Below are 19,683 nucleotides of genomic sequence, written 5' to 3'. Positions count from 1 at the left end.
ATTCATAATGTGTCCCTGACCTGGCTGGAGCAATACTTAATTTCCGTCCATCTGGGGAATAGAACATTGTTTATTTAAATTACGCTACCTTGTTTTAACAGGGGTCTCCAATCAAGCACCAGTACGAGCCAAGTGGCCAGTTTTCCAATCCATATAAATGCTAACAACTAATTTAACTGATCATCTCGTCATCAGCCAGAGATGGTTAAGTAAAATGAAAACCTGCATAGAGTACATATTGCTGCTTTTGGACGATGGCTGAACAAAAGGGTAACAGGGTGAAGTCGTGCAAAATCAGACATGATTCTGGGACATCATGAGATAATTTAAAACTCTTTGCTGGCAGTCTTTTGGTATAATCCATATCCCAGATTTGTATGATCACCTTCACTGTCTTCTTGAGGCCTTTTGTTAAAGTAAATATTTCAAACATTAAACATTTTTAAGGCATCAGAAATGTTGCAGAGGATTTGATTTTTTTTTTAGTTTCTGCCAAATAAAGGTTAAAAACTTTGTTTTAAAGGGGAAAACAACATTTGGAGCGAACATTAGTGTGCATGGGTTATTTGTGGCACTTTTTTCACTTCATATTTTATTCCTCACTATGAAATCCCTACAAGTAAACAGTAAAAGTCAACTGAGAGTGTACGGTAATCTTTCATGGGGTAAACATTGCCATCAGATGAACAGAAGAAGTGATACTCACAGCGGGACCAGGAGCTCCAACCACACCCTGGAGACCAGTTGGGCCTGGTGGACCCTAAAAACAGAGGAAACAATGTTATTCTCGCTATTAACATTACTATTAGTATGACACACCTGTTGTCTGTGCACAATGGAAGTTAGCAGATAATTATCACACACACTGTCTGCCTGAAGGAATTTCATTTGTATTGGCAAAAATCGAATTCCTTTATTAATTTATTTGAAGTGAAGCCTGCGATAACTAAAACAAAATTCAATTGAAAAATGCAACTGTTTCAGATGAAGATTTTAGTTTTTGAAGATATAATTTTTTTGGAAACTAAGTAACCAATTAGTAAACATACCAACACTTCAATTAATATTTGATATGTTGCAGACTGTTTAGGGCAAAATAAACATACAGTGGAGGAGTCAATGCCAAACAACCTGTGTTTTCACATTTATTCAGTTCATTTGAGAAATCAGCAGCTAAGAATAATGTTCTTTGCTCAATTAGCATGGATAATTAGTTAAAACTCACTGCTTTATATAACAAACAAAAAAAAAGACTTACAAGTTCACCCTTGTCTGCTTTGCTTCCCTTCTGTCCAGGTCCACCAACTTCTCCCTGTAGTGAAACACACACACACACAACACTCACATCTCTCCTACACAAAAGCTCTTGTTTAGTCAATATCTTAAAGTGTCACCTTTACCATGATTGGGCAGTAAATATTTCTCAAGAGATTCTAATTTGATTGGCCCACAAAGACCTTGGCCGTGTGTTTGCAATGAATTGATTGGCTCCCTGTCTCACCCCATTGGCACGATGATTGACACAAAATGGTGTGATAGAAGACGTGACTGGGATTGGAGGGATGTGATGGTTACAAATGCACAATCGCACATCGCTGGTAGAGTGTTTGTGGATGTGGGATTCGCTGGCCTGACGGTAAACAGGGTGTGTAAACAATTGCCTATTTCAATAGAAGTATTTGTTCATCTATTTGCATTCAGAAATATTTCCACGCTTCCAAAGCATACGTATTTTGTTTACTGAATGCAACAATCTATTCTTTCAGAAATAATATTTTCTGCAATCGCAAAGTTGAGGCTGAGCAGTATCTGACAGACATGTAGTGTGCAGTGTATTTCCTATATATGTATTATATATGAAGGCATTATGTTTGTATGACATACTATGCAACAGCCTGAATCTGAAATGGTGTAATGATAGGTAATCATAACGATAGAAGTATAAAAATATCAAAGAAACAAAAAAAGAATGTATAAAACAAATATGCATATGACATTCCTTACATTTCTAAGCACATTTTGAAGATACTAGCTATGTTTTGTTTACAAAATTGATTTGTATTAAAACAAAAATTGTAGTTGCTCTGATCCCATTAGGAAGGAGCTGATGGTTACAGATATTGAAATAGAACTCTGAGGATATCTCTGCTATCTCTGTCTGCTGTGACCTTTCACTAATTGCTTTATGTGCTTTTGTTTCGATCTATAAATCTTTTAGCTTGTTCATCCCTAGCATTAAGATATTTGCTGGCCTTGGTGATGCACAAGTGGACAGCGTTAAGTACTTCTTTTTCACACCTGACATGATCATGCATCTCCACATGCATCCTGAGTGATCACTTGTAGTCGGATCTCACCTACCCACTCGATACGCAAATGAGCCCGTATATCACGTACATAAACACGGAAATAAACATGGAAAGACGTACAGAAACGCAAAGAGAGAGGAGTCTAAACAACCAGCATTTAACCAATCACTCGAGCCTCATAATGTGCCGTCAACGCATTTTACATTTGTAAATGTCTGAACACTCTAATCTACAACGTGAACCGTCAGGCACAGCCTGCTCACATCTTCAGGCTCAGGTTATTTGATTATTTCAGTGGGTTTGAGAGGGTTGGTCTCTGTGCTGCGGTGGATAAAAGAACTGTGTGAGGTGGTGGGGGCTTTACAACAGCTGTGGGTTTGATGAGTGTCTAAAGTAAACTAAAAAATTAAATAAAACTGAAACCGAAGGAGACTTTGGTGAAACAAAGTTTCCAACTGCTTTATAGCCACAAGTTCAGCTTGCAACTAAATCTCTCCTGCTTTCTATAAAGTTCAGCTCCTCTTGGCAGAATCATGTACTGAGTACATGAGCACTTTTTCTATTTGGTATTTTTATTGCTTATTGGCCATATGTGTGCCAGAACACCTCATTATGTCGTCTGAATAGATCAGATCTCAATATATACGTGTCTTGGGTGTGTTCACATTTGTACATCAAGCTGTCCACTTGTGATTGGATCACCCAGAATGCATGTGCCAGGTCTGAACAGGCTATTTGAGAAGGATATTTAAATAAAGGATCAATAATTCAAGTATAAAGTAATACAGCTTTACTCTACCTTGTCACCGTCTTCTCCAGGGGGACCCTGTGGACCAGCTGGACCAGGAAGACCAACAGGACCTTGAATGCCATCACGACCAGCAGGACCCATGGGACCTTTCTCTCCCTGCGAATAACAGTGCTCACATTCATTCGAAGGTATTGCAAAAACTTGAGCTTAAAGAAAACTGAAAGTTAAGACAGTTAAAACTTACAGGAGCTCCCTTTTCTCCAGCGGGGCCGGGTGGTCCTTGTGGGCCGTTACGTCCTGTCTGACCAATAGGACCTCCAGGGCCAGCAGCACCTCTCTCCCCAGGAGAACCCTGTCAACCAAAACACTCATCAGTCACTGCTGCATTATGTGGAGGCGAACGACAAAAGCCAAATTCCTGCAGAAAAGGTAAGAAACAGCTCAAAGCCACAGAGAGTTTCTTTGTCTAGTTTCAAGCATGACGAGTCTGCCTTCTTTAGAAAAGCTGCCTTAATTAGGGATTTTTTTTGTGGAATACCATCGCCACAGGATATGGTCACAATGATGTGAAGTGTCTTCAACACATTCGAAATAATCATTTTCATTTGAAGACAGAAACACTTGTTTTTTGTGTCCACACAACCAGAAATGTTTCTCTCGAGGACGCCGAACACTGAAGTTTGGAGTCAATGTTATTTTTGCAAAAAGCATACATTATAAATATAATCTTTTTATTTGATTTCTTTTAATTTGATTGGTGTTAGGAGTGCTAACAAGAATAATAATGTAAGCTGCAACTTGACAGAAATAAAATCATACAAGCATAATAATACTAAAAGCATATTGACCCAGCCGAAAGCCTCAAAGCTTCAGTAGGATGAGAGCTATTCTGACGAGCAAATGCTTATCTAACTAATAGGACTGAGCTGCTTTCTACGGCCAAGGCTTTATGAAGGTCTCCCCATTGTTTCTCAGATTAGCATGTCTTATTACGTGCTGCTCTACACGACATCCAGGTGGGTGCTCATCGCTGTGAAGGTGGCTCAAATCACCTACAGCTGTGACTACATCTGTGGTCAGCAGGTCATTACGGCATCCTCCTACCTAGGAAAGGACTAAGGCTGCTTTCAAAAAAATATGAAATGTGCATATGTGCTGGCCAAAGCCTCACCCTGATTCACACACACATTTACGCACAAAAACCCACAAGCACACGCGCTGATTCAGCTGCTGATGTGAGCTGCCACCTGGCACTCATATGCCTGGCCCATTTCATGACAGACATTGTTGGTGACACACACACAGCTCCAAACTGTCATCCATAGCCTGCCAAACTGGAACCACCAGGCCACACACACACACACACACACACACACACACACACACACACACACACACACACACACACACACACACACACACACACACACACACACACACACACACACACACAGTTTCTTTGACTCAAATGAATTCACATTCTTTCCATCCCTCTCATTTTGCCCATGTTTTTCTCCCCCACGTGATTCTCTGGCTCGCAATCAAAACCACGCAGATACACAAAAGTTTGTGACTTGTCGCATTCATCCTTTCTGCTCCTTTTTTTCCCCCTGTGCTATTCTTTCTTGGTCTTCCTCTTTCAAACCCATACAACCCTGTAAAAAAAAAAACGGGAAAAGCAACACACACACACACACACTGCACAAACTTTCCCACAGCACAACAGCAGCTCGATCTCTGGCAGGAAATCGATGGAGCAAAATATCAGATCTCCTGTGTGCGTGGGCATTGCACACTGGCCTCTTTTTTTTAAGGATTTTTTTCAAACGCTACCAAAACAGTCCATCGCATGTTTTCAGTCAACGGCTCACTTTCAAGCCAATTTAAGAAAACTGTCTCATTTCACCGTGGAAATGGTTTCACTCATTCAGAGAACACCCTTCTTCTCGCTTTCATCATCTTTTCATCTGTGCTCTGCATATCCGCTGTCATCTAATCTGGTGTTGCTCTGTCACTGGTGAGCAGGGGGCAATTATCGGGAGCCTGCGTTTAACGCATGAACAAAATGTCAGACAGTTCAAAGCTTCTTGTCAGTCAGCGTTCTGTACAGAATCACCGCCGGAGCTCCTGAGGCTTTTCATTGCAATGTATCGCTAACTGAAAGGCTCAAAGGCAGGAAAAAAAAAGTGACCCACTTATTTATGGATTACCCCTCCATACGTCTCCCATTCAGGATCCCAAACTCTGTGGAATACCTTTTTCACCTTCACTGTTATTTTTGGTGTATCAGAAAATAATCCTTAGTGTTACACGTGGTTATCATTGTGAATAATTTCTCTCAATGTAGTGGTCATAAATAAAAATAACAAGAGTGAAAATGAAACTTCCTCCATTTGTGCAAAAAGTAACTACTAAATGTGCGAGGAAAACAGCTTACAGGGATGAAACGAGTTGTTATTCCATTAAGCAATGAAGCAACAATTAGGCCATGATTCAAAGTAAAACACGATGAATCAAGCAGCATATTGCTTTTATCTAACAGTGGTAGATATAAGTGTAAGCTTGTTCATTTAAACAGCTGAGAATTAATACTTAAAACATGTGATGTTTACCTTCTAAAAGAAATAGCTGCAAGTTTTAAGTGTTAAACTTGATAAACATAGAAAATACATTTTGAAAAATGCCATTGGATCATTAATGTTAGAAATGCACAATCATATCGAACACCATCTATTAAACAATAATAAACAATGGATTTCCATCGCACCACCTCACTCCACTCTAACGCCCTCTACGCTGCAGTTTACACTTGCATGTGCTGCTGAAGGACTGGAGAGCGGAGCTGCGCGCAACATGTGCAACTCCATTTTCCAAAAGCACGAGTCACTTTTCACTGCAATCTCTGTGGCGAGAGAGAGACGAGGTAACCATAGTAACGGGCTACTTACGATGGGGCCGGGGGGACCCTGAGGCCCTTCTCCTCCCTTCAAGCCACCTGGACCCTGAAAGCAGAGGACAGGAGAGGGTTAGATCGCGCTCACTGCGGGCCGTCACTTAATGCCATTCAAAGAGCAATAATCACAGCTGTCAAATGGGCCTTTAAATGTTACTGTGGGAATGTATGTGTGCATGTCCGTGTGTGTGTGTGTGTGTAGATTTATGTGGATACCTGTGTATGAGCATGTATATATGGAGGGCACAGAGTACCTGCCAATTTGGAAAATCTCTGTGGAAACTGTTCTCTATGATTTTTCAGAATTATCCTGCTTTAAAAGACATTCACCTACTAGTGACAGACATCTTCAAGAGAGATACTCTAAAACATGGCAACATAAAAACAAAACCTTTTTGATAGCCAAATGAACATAGGTGTCAGGGGAAAGGCTAATCATAAATAGTAATGTATATATATATATATATATATAAATAAATTGTATCAATCTACAACAAATTTAGAGGTATGAACCCTTTAAAGAGCATCATCCCTCTGAAAATCTGAACCCAAAAACCAAACTACACTCCATATATTCGAAGGTGAAATGGATGTGAAACGTGCGGCCAGAGAGGGCAATAAAACACTGCTGTTCAGATGTTGAGTCTCGTTATGCAATCAAGAAATCTCAGTGATATTCTGTTATAGCCTGATCTGTAGGTGTATTTTTATTTTTTTAAAATTATTATTAATGCAAAATGAGTCACTGAATGAGCTTCAAAGGAAATAAAAAAAAGATAAGCGATGACAAGCTTGTGAAGCCCACAGTCGGCCACAAGTTCAGGTATAGTCCATCTCTCTCTGGCCCCTTGTCATCTGCTCAAGATCCCGGTCCTTGAATTGTAATGCCTGTGCTGAATCATAGCACCAGGAGGCTTGAGACTGCATATGGAAAACACAGTTCACCAGAGGCAGTAAAGACTTTCATTATAATAACTAATTTACAGGCTCCAACAGAGCCAGGGGGTGCAGAGGCTGCCAAGCAGGCGCTCTACCTCCCCTGGCTTCCACTTTTCACCACGGTGCATTAGAAGACGGGACGGATCTTTCTTTGCTAGACACACAAAAAGTTATTTATTGGCTCATATATTGCCACTGTGCCTTTCCTCAAGACTGAGAGATGGGGTGAAGAGAGAGTGTGTGTGTATGTGTGCAACTCTTTATGCATACCGACTGTGTGTGTGTGTGTGTGCTTGCAGGCAGAATGTGTGTGCGCGAGTATCTGCACTCTCTCAGCAAACAGAAGGAGATTATCATGTCAGTTTTCGCTCATACAACAGGTGTACATTTGGATGGGATAACTTTAAGGGAAAGTGGGAGGATACGCGTGTTTGCTCAAAGTGTGTGTGTGTGTGTGTGTGTGTGTGTGTGTGTGTGTGTGTGTGTGTGTGTGTGTGTGTGTGTGTGTGTGTGTGTGTGTGTGTGTGTGTGTGTGTGTGTGTGTGTGTGTGTATGCTGCGGTTATAAAAGGAAAGCCATCCCTCTGCACACATGGGGCAAACATAACGGTTGTAATAAGTCTGGGCAGTGCTGTCGTATTCTCTCCTAATGGCCAGCCTTGAAATGAGCTTCAGCCACAGTCCCCCAAGCTGATCCTCAGTCAGCCTCGAACAGCCATCCGCTCTCACCTTGAACTTTTTCTCACTCACTCCCATTCCTTTGGAGAATTAATTCGGGTTTCTCAGCAGGCTAGGGTGCATGCAATGCAATCGCTGAGTTGTGGGTTGGAATCAAAGGGCTCTGACTCATTCTTCGATCCAAAGCAAAACAAGAATTCCTCAAAGGAAAGGATTTGCTACTGGCGCAAGTCTAAATGAAGACATACATGGCTCTAAGAAGCAGACTACAGCTGATTACAAAGGAATTATTCTCATTAAAATGCTTCGCCAAAGCCCAATATGCTATAACCTACTTCAGATTTGCTGATCTTCACAATGACAAAATATGTCAATATTGTGTCTGGCTCAGGCCTCTTTATTAGTTCTATGTGAGCTTGTTCTGAGCATTTCAGTGAGCTCCACTGCCAAGCCTGACATTTGGTTTAACAGCAGGTTGTTAGACCGGTAATTGGGGGTTTGGAGTTAAATTCAGCCAGGTGCATGCTCAGGGTGTGGGATGACACACACTTCTATGTGCACATGTGAATGTGTTTGCATGTTAATCTGTGGGTGGTCATGTACGTTACCATGGCCCCTGGAAGACCTCTTGCCCCCTGGAAGCCCCTCAGGCCGGGTGGTCCGGACTTGCCACCGGGACCCTGAGAACCTGGATCACCCTACGGAAGGAGACAGAATAATCCTCTCAGGCAATCATCATCATCATCAGGTCAGAATAAAACACAGAATTGCTTTAGGAGTAAACAAAGAGAAAGACTGTAATCTGTGAGAATAGCAGATTTAAACAATTAAAATGATTGATCTGTTTGATAGCAGCTAAAATTATACCTTCTTATGTGCAAACATTGGAAAGTGATTAAGAGGTAATGGCAAAAAAGAGCAAAGGGGCCAATTGTTAACAAACAACTATTAAAAGAATAATAAAAAGTAACATAACAAGAGCAGCATTTTAAATTGTACCAGTGGATTTTAGTTTTCCTGAACACTAAGATACAAATATGTCTGCTACACTTGAACCTCCCATTAACTTCTACTAAAAAGTCATCTTTTGAATCTGCACATTTTTACCAATGAGACTTTTTTTACTAAAGAAATAGAACAAAAACAAAAAAACTTATAGAGTTCAGAAAAGCAATTTAAAAACATGTATTCTGATGTAAGTTGTTTAAAGAACAAGGATAAAGATTACATTTCAATAAATACAAACGCACTGTTTGATCTAATTGCTGCTAAATCATCCAGTTCAGTGTAGAGTAACTGCTGGCCACAACTCGAAAGTGGTTTGGATCTCTATTTATCACACTTCTTTTCTTCCCATGAATAATATTAGAAAACAAATCTGTTCCAGTACAATGCTATTTGTACTTCAAGTGCAAAGAAACACAATCCAATTACAACTTCCAAGGGCAAAAACTAAGAAGCCAGACATTAATTTCCATAGTCGTCGTCAAACATAGAAGATGACAAACAAAATGAGAAAAAAAAAACACTTGGGATAATAAAGTATGTATATAAATACTAATGACTGGTGTAATTTGATAGCCAAACATCTCAAATGTGTGCTCATTCACCTTTCCACCCTCTTTTCCAGCTGATCCAGGTAGACCTTGCTCACCAGGTGGACCAGGAGAGCCTGGGTGTCCTCGCTCTCCGCTTGGTCCCGTCTCTCCAGTTGGTCCCTATCAAGGAAAGAAGAGACACTTTAAGGTCAGTGTGCTATAAAAATGTACCTTCGTGTTAACTACTGTTGATGAGCAGCATACATTACAGCAGTATCTGGACCTCAGATCTCTTCGTGTTTGACTAATCATACTTTTTCACCAACTTATGACTTAATGACATGGAATCATTTATTTTCAGCCTATGCTTCATTACTTTTGAAAAACAAAAGATCTCACTGAAGGCATCCAAAACCTTTTCAAACCCATCCAATGCATCTTGATTACAGTCTACCCATAAAGGTGTTGTTTGTCAGGGTCAGCTACTGTTAAAAGTACATTGTTAAATCTCTGTGTTTCATAACTCCCCACCAATAGAGAGCATTTGGTGGAACCTAACAATAATAGTGAAGCTTGCTGTATAGAGTATTTACCTGTGGTCCAACCACCCCTCCAGGTCCTGGAGGTCCAGTCTTTCCTTGAAAGCCCTGAGGAGGAAAACAAAGACATTGTTGAGTTATACATCATGTACTTTCTACTTTGTTTTGTGTGCTATGTAATCGTCTGATGCTTTTAATTAAGTAAAGTACCACAAGATTCACTTTATTTCCCCTCGGGGATTAATAAAGTAACTACCTAACCTACCTTTACCACCTGTTTTAGGGCTGAATAACAGACAACATTTCTTGCTTCATTTTTTACAGCAAACAAGCAATTGTAAAAATTGTTGAAGAAAACAAGACTTTAAAAAACTCCTTATAAAGATATAAAAAAAACATAATGGAAAACCTAGCTCAGTAAAATTAATAAAATTCAATAAATATATCATAATATTAGAAGTGCTGACTCTCATAATGCAGCACATTTTGTAGATGTTAGGAGAAAAAAAATTACATCGTATAGGACTGTATATTGGTTGATAACATTAAGTGAGATTAATTAATGCATAATCTTAGATGAAATTAGTGTCAATTAGTATTTAATATGATGCACTAAATCAGATCATCACCACGTCCATGTTTCATTTTCTACTGCTTCTGCTTCCATTGTGTCATAAAACACAATTTGGTTGCCGTTTTAGTTATACTCTCCAGTGCTATATTTTTTTCATGCCAAATACGAGAGAAAATGACCTGTTTCGTTTTTACAGCAAAAAAATAACTTATTAAATTTTTTTGTAGCAAACCAGTCCTTATACAAGCAAACAAAACATGTCCTGCATAATTACCTCATCTCAGCACATTGAAACCGTCACAGTAACTATCTGGGAAGCCGCAAGACATGATGTTCAGGGTCAAAACAGCACAACACGCATTCATCTACACAGCTACCCACTCACCGTCTCTCCCCTCTGCCCAGGATGACCTGGCAGCCCGTCTTTCCCCGCTGGGCCCTGTAAGTGAACAGGTGAACAGTTCATAACAATGAAGACATTGGTTGTGTATTAATATTTGAAAAGTGTCAACAGGCTTGTGGAAGATGACAGCTCGCTGACAGTTTGACAGAAGCTACTTACATTAGGTCCTTTGGGTCCGGGGAACCCGACAGGTCCCTGTGGTCCACCAGGTCCCTTAAATGAAAAGAAAGCAAATGCAGTGAGTAGAAAGAAGAGTGGAAGAGAAACACGGCATGACACACACAATTGGAATATAATTGGATTTTAGGTGGCAAATCCAACTTTCTTACCATTGTGATTATAACACCTTTTTCATTATAAATATGGAGGATTTTAGCATCAGTAATTAGATCTCTTCAGGAAAATGAAACAAAAATAAAATCTATCATTGAACCAGCAGCTGGAGAAACTCAGATTTTGAAGTGACAAATAGCTGCTGTATGAAGCGCAGTGCACCTGATGTACTTTTGCTGTCACTAACTCAAAACAAGAGGTACTGATCAAACAAAATCCAATACTAACCCGCTCTCCAGGCGGGCCGGGAGGTCCGTCATTGCCTGAGGTGCCCTGAGGAGAAAGAGAAACCACAGAGAGGCGTTGTGAACTTTGTCAAAAACTGTTAAGAGTGCGAAGGGAGAACAAAATATATGCAAAGCACGGATTCTGAGGTTGCATAGCAAGCCTATATGCGCATGCACATGAATATTTCCATATGATTTATCACTCCAGAATTATGCTTAATATGACTTATGTATATTTTCACATTCGTACATGATTAACAACAAACACACGGAGCCAAAGCTTTGCGTAATGTGTGAGAATCGCAAAGTCATTGTCTCCATTTTTCATGTTGAATTCAACCCACTGATGTTGTTTATGTTGTGTTCGCTTTCATGTATATTCTATATGCAATCATAAATATGTAGACAAATTAATCAACATTGGCCCCGGCATAAAAATAAAAATAAAAAAAAAGGCCTCGGCTCTCACCTTTGCACCCGGCTTTCCTGTTGGTCCTCTCGCACCGCGCCCACCACGTGGACCCTATTTTCATCGTATACAAAACAATTCAATTATCATAAAATAAAAATAGCATTTTCAGTACTGTGTCTGAATTTAGAAATCATCACAAAACAACAAGTAATTAAATAAAGGGGAGCAAATCAGTGTCTGATGTCCCTTTAATAAATTCCCACTACTCAGTTCAGGTCTTCTTAAAAAGACAAAAAATATACCCTATACACTGCCACACAAAGGATGAGATTTTCATTTAAACACAATAAATCATTTATGTCCATCACTGGAGCTGAGTTGGCAGACAGATGAATCGCCTACCGTTGGGCCACGTTGCCCTCTAGGGCCAGCTTTTCCAGCGATGCCCTGAGAAAGAAAAACAAAAGCTTTGATTTAGGACAAAATCATACCTCGTACCATAAGCCAGTGCAAGTACTTTTTAAGAAGTTTAAGCTGATTCGGTTTTATAAAACCAAATACCGTAGACTAGAACATCGGACAGAAACCGCTGCTGGGGGAGTTTGAGTCGGCGATGAAATGAAACCAGTCGAGCATCTTTGGACAAAAATAAATAATCGAATTGCCGCAGTAAGTAGTTACCCACAGGCGCTTGACAGCTTGAACTACCTGTCAGTTGTGGCGTACTGGGGCCAGGTGTGCATGCCTCTCAATGTCTGATGGAGAGCACAGACGAGCTTGTCTTGTCAATAATAAGCCACATCATATAACAAGCCTCACTCTCATGCCTTCATCTTCTACTGGACAATTCGACTGTTGTGCTCACACAGCTGAATACAGATGTCAGTCCTCCCTCAAGAGCTAAACTTTTTTTTTGGCAACCTTCTGGGGAACGCCCTTCAGACATGACAAAGTAAAGCACATAAAGAGGTGTTTTTCACAGTTTGGTCTTGAAAAACTTGACTGGGCTGCACAGAGTCCTGACCTCAACACCATCCAACACCCCTGGGATAAAAAGGAACGACAAGCCTTAGCCTGATGCTCCTGCGGATAAAAGGAAGTACATTCCTGCAGCCAGGAACCAAAATCTTATAAAAACTCTTGCAAGAAGAATAAAAGCTGTTAAAGTAGCAGATTAATGTCACATGTTTTGCAGGGAGATGATCAACAAACACATTTGGGTGTCCACATACTTTTGAGTTTTAAAACAATCACATCCAGATTCTATAGTCAGTGGTATATTTGGTATTCATAAACAAACTTTAGTGCTAACTTAATCATGTGCAATAACTGTGTAGTGCATGGAACAAAGTACAAAGTAGATTTTAGATTGATACTTATTGGTATTTTTTTCCCTTCGCGTCCTCAATCAGATCCAAACTAGCAGTTAAATGATGTGTCTCAGACCTCACTGGATGTGCTACATTCCAGTATTTACACCATCTAATACTTACTTCCCTTTAATCAATAGGAAAGCCCTCAGTGAGTCAGTATGCATGTTTTTAATGGAGGGGAAAATAATGAATTTTTGCTCACCCTGGCTCCCTTCTCGCCGTTTGCCCCGGGGAATCCAGGGAAGCCGTTGGAGCCCTGCAAGGCAAGGGAGAGAAAAAGTTGGAGGAGAGAGAGAAGGAGTGACAGAAAGAGGAAACACATTAGAGGAGTGGAGGGTACAAAATCGGAAACGACTACGTTAGTCTGTGTCCAGTAACAATGTCTTTTTGCACTTTTCTGACCAAAGCTAATTAACAGAGGAAGTCCTTACATAGAAAAGACTGCCATGCTAGCCAGCAGATTGTTACCGTAGCACTACAGTTTATAATTTGTGGGTCCCCATGGATAAAAGAACACCGTCTTTTAGGGCTTACTAAGGACCCCAATGGGATGGTCTCCTCATCACTATCTGACACATAGACAGACCCAGGTGTTGTGAGGTTGTTAGCACAGTGGGGAAGCAAAATAGGAAGATAAAAAAGGCAGCAGGAGCAAATAAAGACAAAGGACGGGGAAACAGCGGATCCCCTTTGATACCCATCAGCAATTTAGTTATTGGGCTTTTGCAGGCTGTGCTGTTTGATAGCACCGATGGTGCCAGTCCAACAAATACTAGGAGGGCAATCACTGTTGGATGAATAACAGGAATACCGAGCAGCTTACGAATACAGCTTTACTTTATGCAGAATTAGGTAGCACAAATATATATATATGCAATCAATTTAAATGAAACATGTCTTTGTCTTAGCTGCACACCAAGGTCATGTCCATATTGAGGTGTTTGGAGTTTAAAACATTATGTGACGCAATGCATCTCTATAGTGCTCAACAATGCTGGCATCCATATGTATATGAGGCAGAATACTGTGCAGTGTAGGCAAGGGCACCACAACAAGGTGGCGTGGGCAGAATTGCAAGAGGTAAACAGCCCAACATTGTGGAGACAGCAGGAAAAGGGAGATCTATGCTGCTTAATTTGTTTTTCAGAGAGGTGCAGTTATGGTAAATTGAAAGGAGAGCTGCTGCTGGACAAGCCTGACTTGCGCCACAGAGATAAGACAGTCCACTGAAGCTTTTTGCAAATGGCATCCAGAATTAACGGCGTGGGAAAGCTGTTAACAGAGTGTGATGGGGTGCAGCAGCCAAAATCACAGCCAGTGGAGGGATTCATGCGCCGCCTGATGGAAGGGGGATAAAGGCTGCTAACGAGCCAAAACTTTGACCCTGAACCAACTCATGAGGACAATGTGACATTTTTTTTTTACTTTGATGATACTTGGAATTGACATGTATTTTGTGGTTTTGATCTCACATGGTAAATACCACCTCATCTCTTCAATTTTATGACTCAGTTAAGGAAAAATAGAGGTTAAAGAAAAGGTTTATTAAGTTCTTGAGAAACATAAAGAGAAGCAGCTTTGAAATAAGTTACCACAAACAGCCTCATAAAAGTTTTAACTTGGAGTGGGAGTCACGGTTTTTAAATTCAGAATGACTCTAAGAAAACTCTTCAAATAAATAAAGAAAACTGTGGCACTATTTATTTACCATGCCAATGTCAGGATGCCTCTATTGTCTCAAAAATTTTTTTTTTGAGGCATATGAAGTCTAAAAAGAAAATGTAATTCCTCACTTCATCTTTATTCTTTCTCGGCTGTCTTCTGCTTTTGCTGTATGCCTAATTACGTCAAATGTATTACTATCTGTTTTTTTGTTTGTTTTATTTTAGTCTGGTATTGTTAATTAGCGTGCTGTAACTTTTAGTTTCTTTTGGTGTGACGTCTCCAGGTTTTTTTTAATTTTTTTTTTACAATTATCACTAATAAAGAATTTTCTATATGAGGTAACTGAAGGAACATGAACGACTGATCGCAAATGACTATAATTAATAGATTAGAAATACAACCCTTATCTCACTGGATTTCTTTTGTATCTCCTCCACTTTGTCTGATTTGCCTCTTAATAATTTGTGGGCCAAGCTCAGCTCCCATTTTGCTGACACGAACAGACACTTGCCTATCTGGATGTTGTGAGAGTAGGTGTATCTGACCCATCATATCAGTGCCAAGGTGTCAGTGCTGACAGCAGCAGAGAGGAACCAGCTGCAGCAGCACATCTCGAATAGTGGAGCCTTAAGCACAACGGTCAGCGCTGCTAAGGTGCAAGGAATATGCCAGCCCGTTAGATAATGCCTGCAGTTTAAGGAGGCAGGACGGCTGATGACTACAGCAGGTGACCATGCCAGTTATGCTTCCTGTAAGAGTCGTGTAGCGTGTGCAGGAGGTGCCTGCTCGGGTTTGTGTTCGTGGGTAGAAGGGTTAGTCAGCAAAACAGCAGATGTTTTGAAAGGTATGTGGGAGCAGGTTTAAATAAGGGTGTTGATCAGCCACTGGAGACACTGAGAGGATGCAGACATACAATCACATATTTAAACACATGCGATACACACGTGGATTATACACAGACAGATAGGAGAACTACCACAAATGCAGGTATACAAATATATAAAGAACAGTTGGACACTGAAAAGCAGTGTGGTGAGCGAACACAAACATAATCCTTCAACCGGCTGCATTACTGTGTTTTCCAATGTCTCCTAGGCTAAATCGCCCTTGACCAAGACAGTGATCTTTGACCTCCCCCTGAGGTGGGAGGATCCATACGAAGAATTTCGCTGCACTGATCTCCAGGAGAGAATGATATTTACTCTCATCACAAACCTTAGAGCCTTGTCTTCCAGGGTATCCAGGCAATCCAGGGACTCCCAGTTTTCCCTAAAAAAAAAAACAGAGGAGGAAAGAAAAAACAAAACAAAGATGCTGAATTCTCGTTGTGCCACCAGAGACATTGCTGGAGGCTGCAGTAAAGTTCACAGAAGCATTGCAACAAAGCAATAAACTTATAACCATAAAGTTTTACTTCTGGTGTGGGAAAATGTTTTAATACCATGTTTATGAACATGACATCATTCGTGGAAAGGATTTCCTGCTTCTCACCCAAATGTGAATTCACTTTGGTCCATTTTGGTTGTTTCAGATTGTGCATGGTTGTTAAGAATAACACTGAATCAGATGTAACTGCCCCCTGTGTTTTTCAGCTTTGGTTGAGTCACATATTTTAAGACTAATTTGAGGAAAAACTTCTGACTTTGTAGCTGTTAATTTGTACTTCTGCTGTGTGGTAAAAACTCATTTTAAGCATCTCAGGATGAAGATGTAGCCTTGAGAAAGGAATTAAATTAAATTAGTATATTTTTGCACAAGTTGATATTAGCTCATATTAGCTTGCTAATGTATCTGGTTTTCTTTGTCAGAATTTCCTCAGTTAACGATTATTTCTGGGGTTTTTTTTTATAATCTAATTTAGCCAGAAAATGGGATGATCCATCACTTATATCCTTATCCTTGAATTTGAACTGCGACAATCTTGTTGTAACCTTCATTACTAATTTGTTCATGTATAAATACTGCAGCACACCGAAGCAAAATACTCTATGACCAGGTCAAAGCGCCATGGATAAATGTTGGCAACACAAGGCCAATTAAAGTGGGACTTCTGTAGAGTTGATAGAAAGTGGAGAAAAAAAATTCTAAAGTTCAGGGCAGCTACAAAGCTAAAGTACAATACTCTCTCCAGACCTTTATCCTTTCATTAAAAACAGCTATTAGACTCCTCATACTGTATCTTATTGTGCAATCTAGTAATGTACAGTATTTATATTGATATGTTTTAATTCTTATTTATTCTGTAACTAGTTTTATTTTGTCATTCTATGCAATTCAACTTAAATTTCAGCACAATAAAACACATTAATCCACAAGAAAATCTCAATTTTCTTTTTTTTGTGTGGATAATTTACCTTCTCTCCAGCGGATCCCAAGGGACCAGCTTCTCCGTTGGGTCCTGACTTGCCCTTAGGTCCCTCGGGGCCGTCCTCTCCTCTCGGTCCTAGTACGCCACCCTCACCCTGAATGCAGGTAAAACAAGTATAACAAATGGGATTTGTTTTAGTTGCCCATGACTCTCTACACCCGCAACCATCAGTTTTCTCTGTAGAAATGATGACTCACCTTGTCACCCTTGAGGCCCATGTCACCTTTAAAGCCAGGAAATCCATCTTCTCCCTGAAGATGAAAGACAAAATATTTCACATCTTAAACCATGTCAAATTCCAAAGTGATTATTTGAGTGACAAATTTATTGTGAAAGTTTACCATGGCAGTCTTAGTGAACTATTGAAAGAAAGTTCAAGAGGACCGGGGCTCCTTAGGAAAGATTATTACTGACATCTAGTGGCCATTTGAATGTAGCATTCACGTTAGCAGTTTTGATAATAAGCGTCTTGTCTTTCCTCGTCTGTTATTCTGCTGACACCACGTGGTTCAAATTGAGAATGCAGTTTTCCATTTTTTTCATCATTGTTTCATGAAAGCTGTTAACGCTACAAAATATAGTGTATTCTGAGTCCAAGTTTCTGATATATTGTTACAATTTAAACCACTAAAGCAGACATCAAATCGCATTACAATAAAATATTATTAGGTTACGCCTAATGTGTATGTCGAAACTGGCCAAACATGTGTCTCCACTGGTTTGTTTTGTGTGACAGAAGTATCAAAGTCAAGGAGCTTTTAACAACATGCTTAGTATTTTAAGGTAATCTCTTGAGAACTTCAAATTCCTGGCAACAGAGTGGAAAATCTACACAGGCTCAGTTCGACCAGTGCAGTCCAAGAAAACAATGGCAACCAATCAATCTTCCTTAAAACTGCACTACAAAACAGCCTCATTCTGGTTTAATGTTCCACACTCCATTACAGCTCAGTGGCATGAGGACTTAACTGCTAGTCTGATGGGCCTTTCAGTGTTTTTCCACTTGCTGGATTCAAAGGAAGCCTCATGTGCAAAGGAATTACAACTTTGATGGGTCAGTTTTTTTTTAGAGGAATGACATCTGTCAACCGTGTAGAGTAGAAAGAGGAGGCTGGAGAGGTGCTTACCTTTTCTCCTCTGTCACCTTTAAGGCCCCTGATTCCCTCAGCGCCCTGGAGAGAGTGGAAAATACAGTCAGAATGAAGTTTAAAAGGAAAAATGGAAATTTATCAGGCATAGTGGTACTGTATGACTATAATAGCACTTACTTTCACACCACGAGGTCCAGGGTAGCCGATGGATCCCAGAGGACCAGGATGACCCTAAAAATGTAAATTAAAAAATGACAGAAAAACAAGTTGGAGTCAATAACTGTTTGGGGACTTATTGGATTTAACTATGTCCAATGAAAAAAACATAACAACAACAAAACTCTGAATGAATAATGGATCCTAATGCTAAGAAGTTGGGATCAAATATTTGACAAATACAGTACAATAAAAAACTGTTTATGTGATATTAAAATGAGTTACTGCTTTCAATTTTAGCATTTTAAACTGTGTTCAAAATTTGACAGTGGTCTCTTCTACAGTACTTACTGCAACAGGACAGGTACAAAAACAACAACAACAAAACAAGCAATACTGCCTCTGAGGAAATGGATTTCAAATCTGATAAGCTACATATTTGAGTAAAATAACGGTACGATTCCAATCATTTTCATTATGTACTTTATTTATTGTTGGAGTCAATTTATGATCACCATCTTTAAAAATGAGACCATTTATTGGGCTTAAGTACATGAAATGTGTTAATTGTCTTCATAAACTCTCTTGAAATACCTGCCTTGATGAGTTATATATTAGTCATTATTGTTTACTAGACAGGACAAAGTGACAAGTCACTAGCCAAGACATTTAGGAAAATGTAGGGTATTTCCATTCTGAGACAATTTACCTGATAGTATTTCAATTGTGTAATTATATTAAACCTCACCCTTCTGGCTCACTAGCCTTAGTAAAATACAAAATTTAATTATATGAAAAAACTCCCAAACCTGCTGTTTTTCCTGTGTTGTGACACTATTGATGAATCTTTGAGAATTATCACGGTAAAACAGATTAACAACAAAATGATGTTATACTTACAGCGGTTCCTTTCTCGCCCGGGGGACCCTCTTTGCCCGGGTGACCCTATGAAAGCAATACGAGAGATTCAGCATGTTGATCATGTTTGGATTTTTGTCTGGATGACAGAAAAACAGACATGAGATCGTGTTACTTACGGGAGGGCCATCTGCACCACCAAGGCCAGCCAGACCTTGTTTCCCTTGAGGTCCCTACAGAGACAGAGAGCAATAAATAAAGACAGAAAAACAATAGATAGATAGATCGATGCATTCGGAGAAGCAAGTAAAGGCCTATAGCGCAGCAGAAAATCTGCAGAATCACTTATGCGGTCTGGACTGAGACATTCACTGAGCGGGGCAGCAGAGTTGTGGGGGAGGACAAAAGGGTGACTGGGTTCCCTCTTTACTTACTTTTTCACCAGGGGGCCCGATTGGACCTTGAGGACCGATAAGACCCTGAAAGACAATAGAGAAACACTTGTTATAAGAGAAGT

The 19,683-nt window shown here is 39.9% G+C and overlaps 1 protein-coding gene across 2 annotated transcripts in view; it reads right to left on the bottom strand.

Annotated features, from left to right (window-relative positions):
* Positions 1-19,683, bottom strand: part of LOC138617417 (collagen alpha-1(XI) chain-like) — an 82,864-nt gene that overhangs the window by 22,343 nt on the left and 40,838 nt on the right. For both annotated transcript variants that reach the window (XM_069692415.1, XM_069692416.1), the window contains exons 24-45: positions 19,601-19,645; positions 19,346-19,399; positions 19,209-19,253; positions 18,330-18,383; positions 18,189-18,233; positions 17,259-17,312; positions 17,048-17,155; positions 15,909-15,962; positions 13,231-13,284; positions 12,058-12,102; positions 11,713-11,766; positions 11,245-11,289; positions 10,843-10,896; positions 10,666-10,719; positions 9,761-9,814; positions 9,240-9,347; positions 8,238-8,327; positions 6,009-6,062; positions 3,305-3,412; positions 3,109-3,216; positions 1,259-1,312; positions 707-760 (exon numbers count right to left, since the gene is read on the bottom strand). In XM_069692415.1, the coding sequence (XP_069548516.1) occupies positions 707-760; positions 1,259-1,312; positions 3,109-3,216; positions 3,305-3,412; positions 6,009-6,062; positions 8,238-8,327; positions 9,240-9,347; positions 9,761-9,814; positions 10,666-10,719; positions 10,843-10,896; positions 11,245-11,289; positions 11,713-11,766; positions 12,058-12,102; positions 13,231-13,284; positions 15,909-15,962; positions 17,048-17,155; positions 17,259-17,312; positions 18,189-18,233; positions 18,330-18,383; positions 19,209-19,253; positions 19,346-19,399; positions 19,601-19,645 (1,395 nt within the window). The remainder of the gene's footprint in view (positions 1-706; positions 761-1,258; positions 1,313-3,108; positions 3,217-3,304; positions 3,413-6,008; positions 6,063-8,237; positions 8,328-9,239; positions 9,348-9,760; positions 9,815-10,665; positions 10,720-10,842; positions 10,897-11,244; positions 11,290-11,712; positions 11,767-12,057; positions 12,103-13,230; positions 13,285-15,908; positions 15,963-17,047; positions 17,156-17,258; positions 17,313-18,188; positions 18,234-18,329; positions 18,384-19,208; positions 19,254-19,345; positions 19,400-19,600; positions 19,646-19,683) is intronic.

This window comes from Brachyistius frenatus, unplaced genomic scaffold, assembly GCF_029030835.1.
Source record: "Brachyistius frenatus isolate BFR_SWC_R1_liver_20210118 unplaced genomic scaffold, ASM2903083v1 Contig_12, whole genome shotgun sequence".
Lineage (NCBI taxonomy): Eukaryota > Metazoa > Chordata > Actinopteri > Embiotocidae > Brachyistius > Brachyistius frenatus.
Note: the sequence above shows the minus strand (reverse complement) of the source record. Positions and strands in the feature narration are given on the sequence as shown.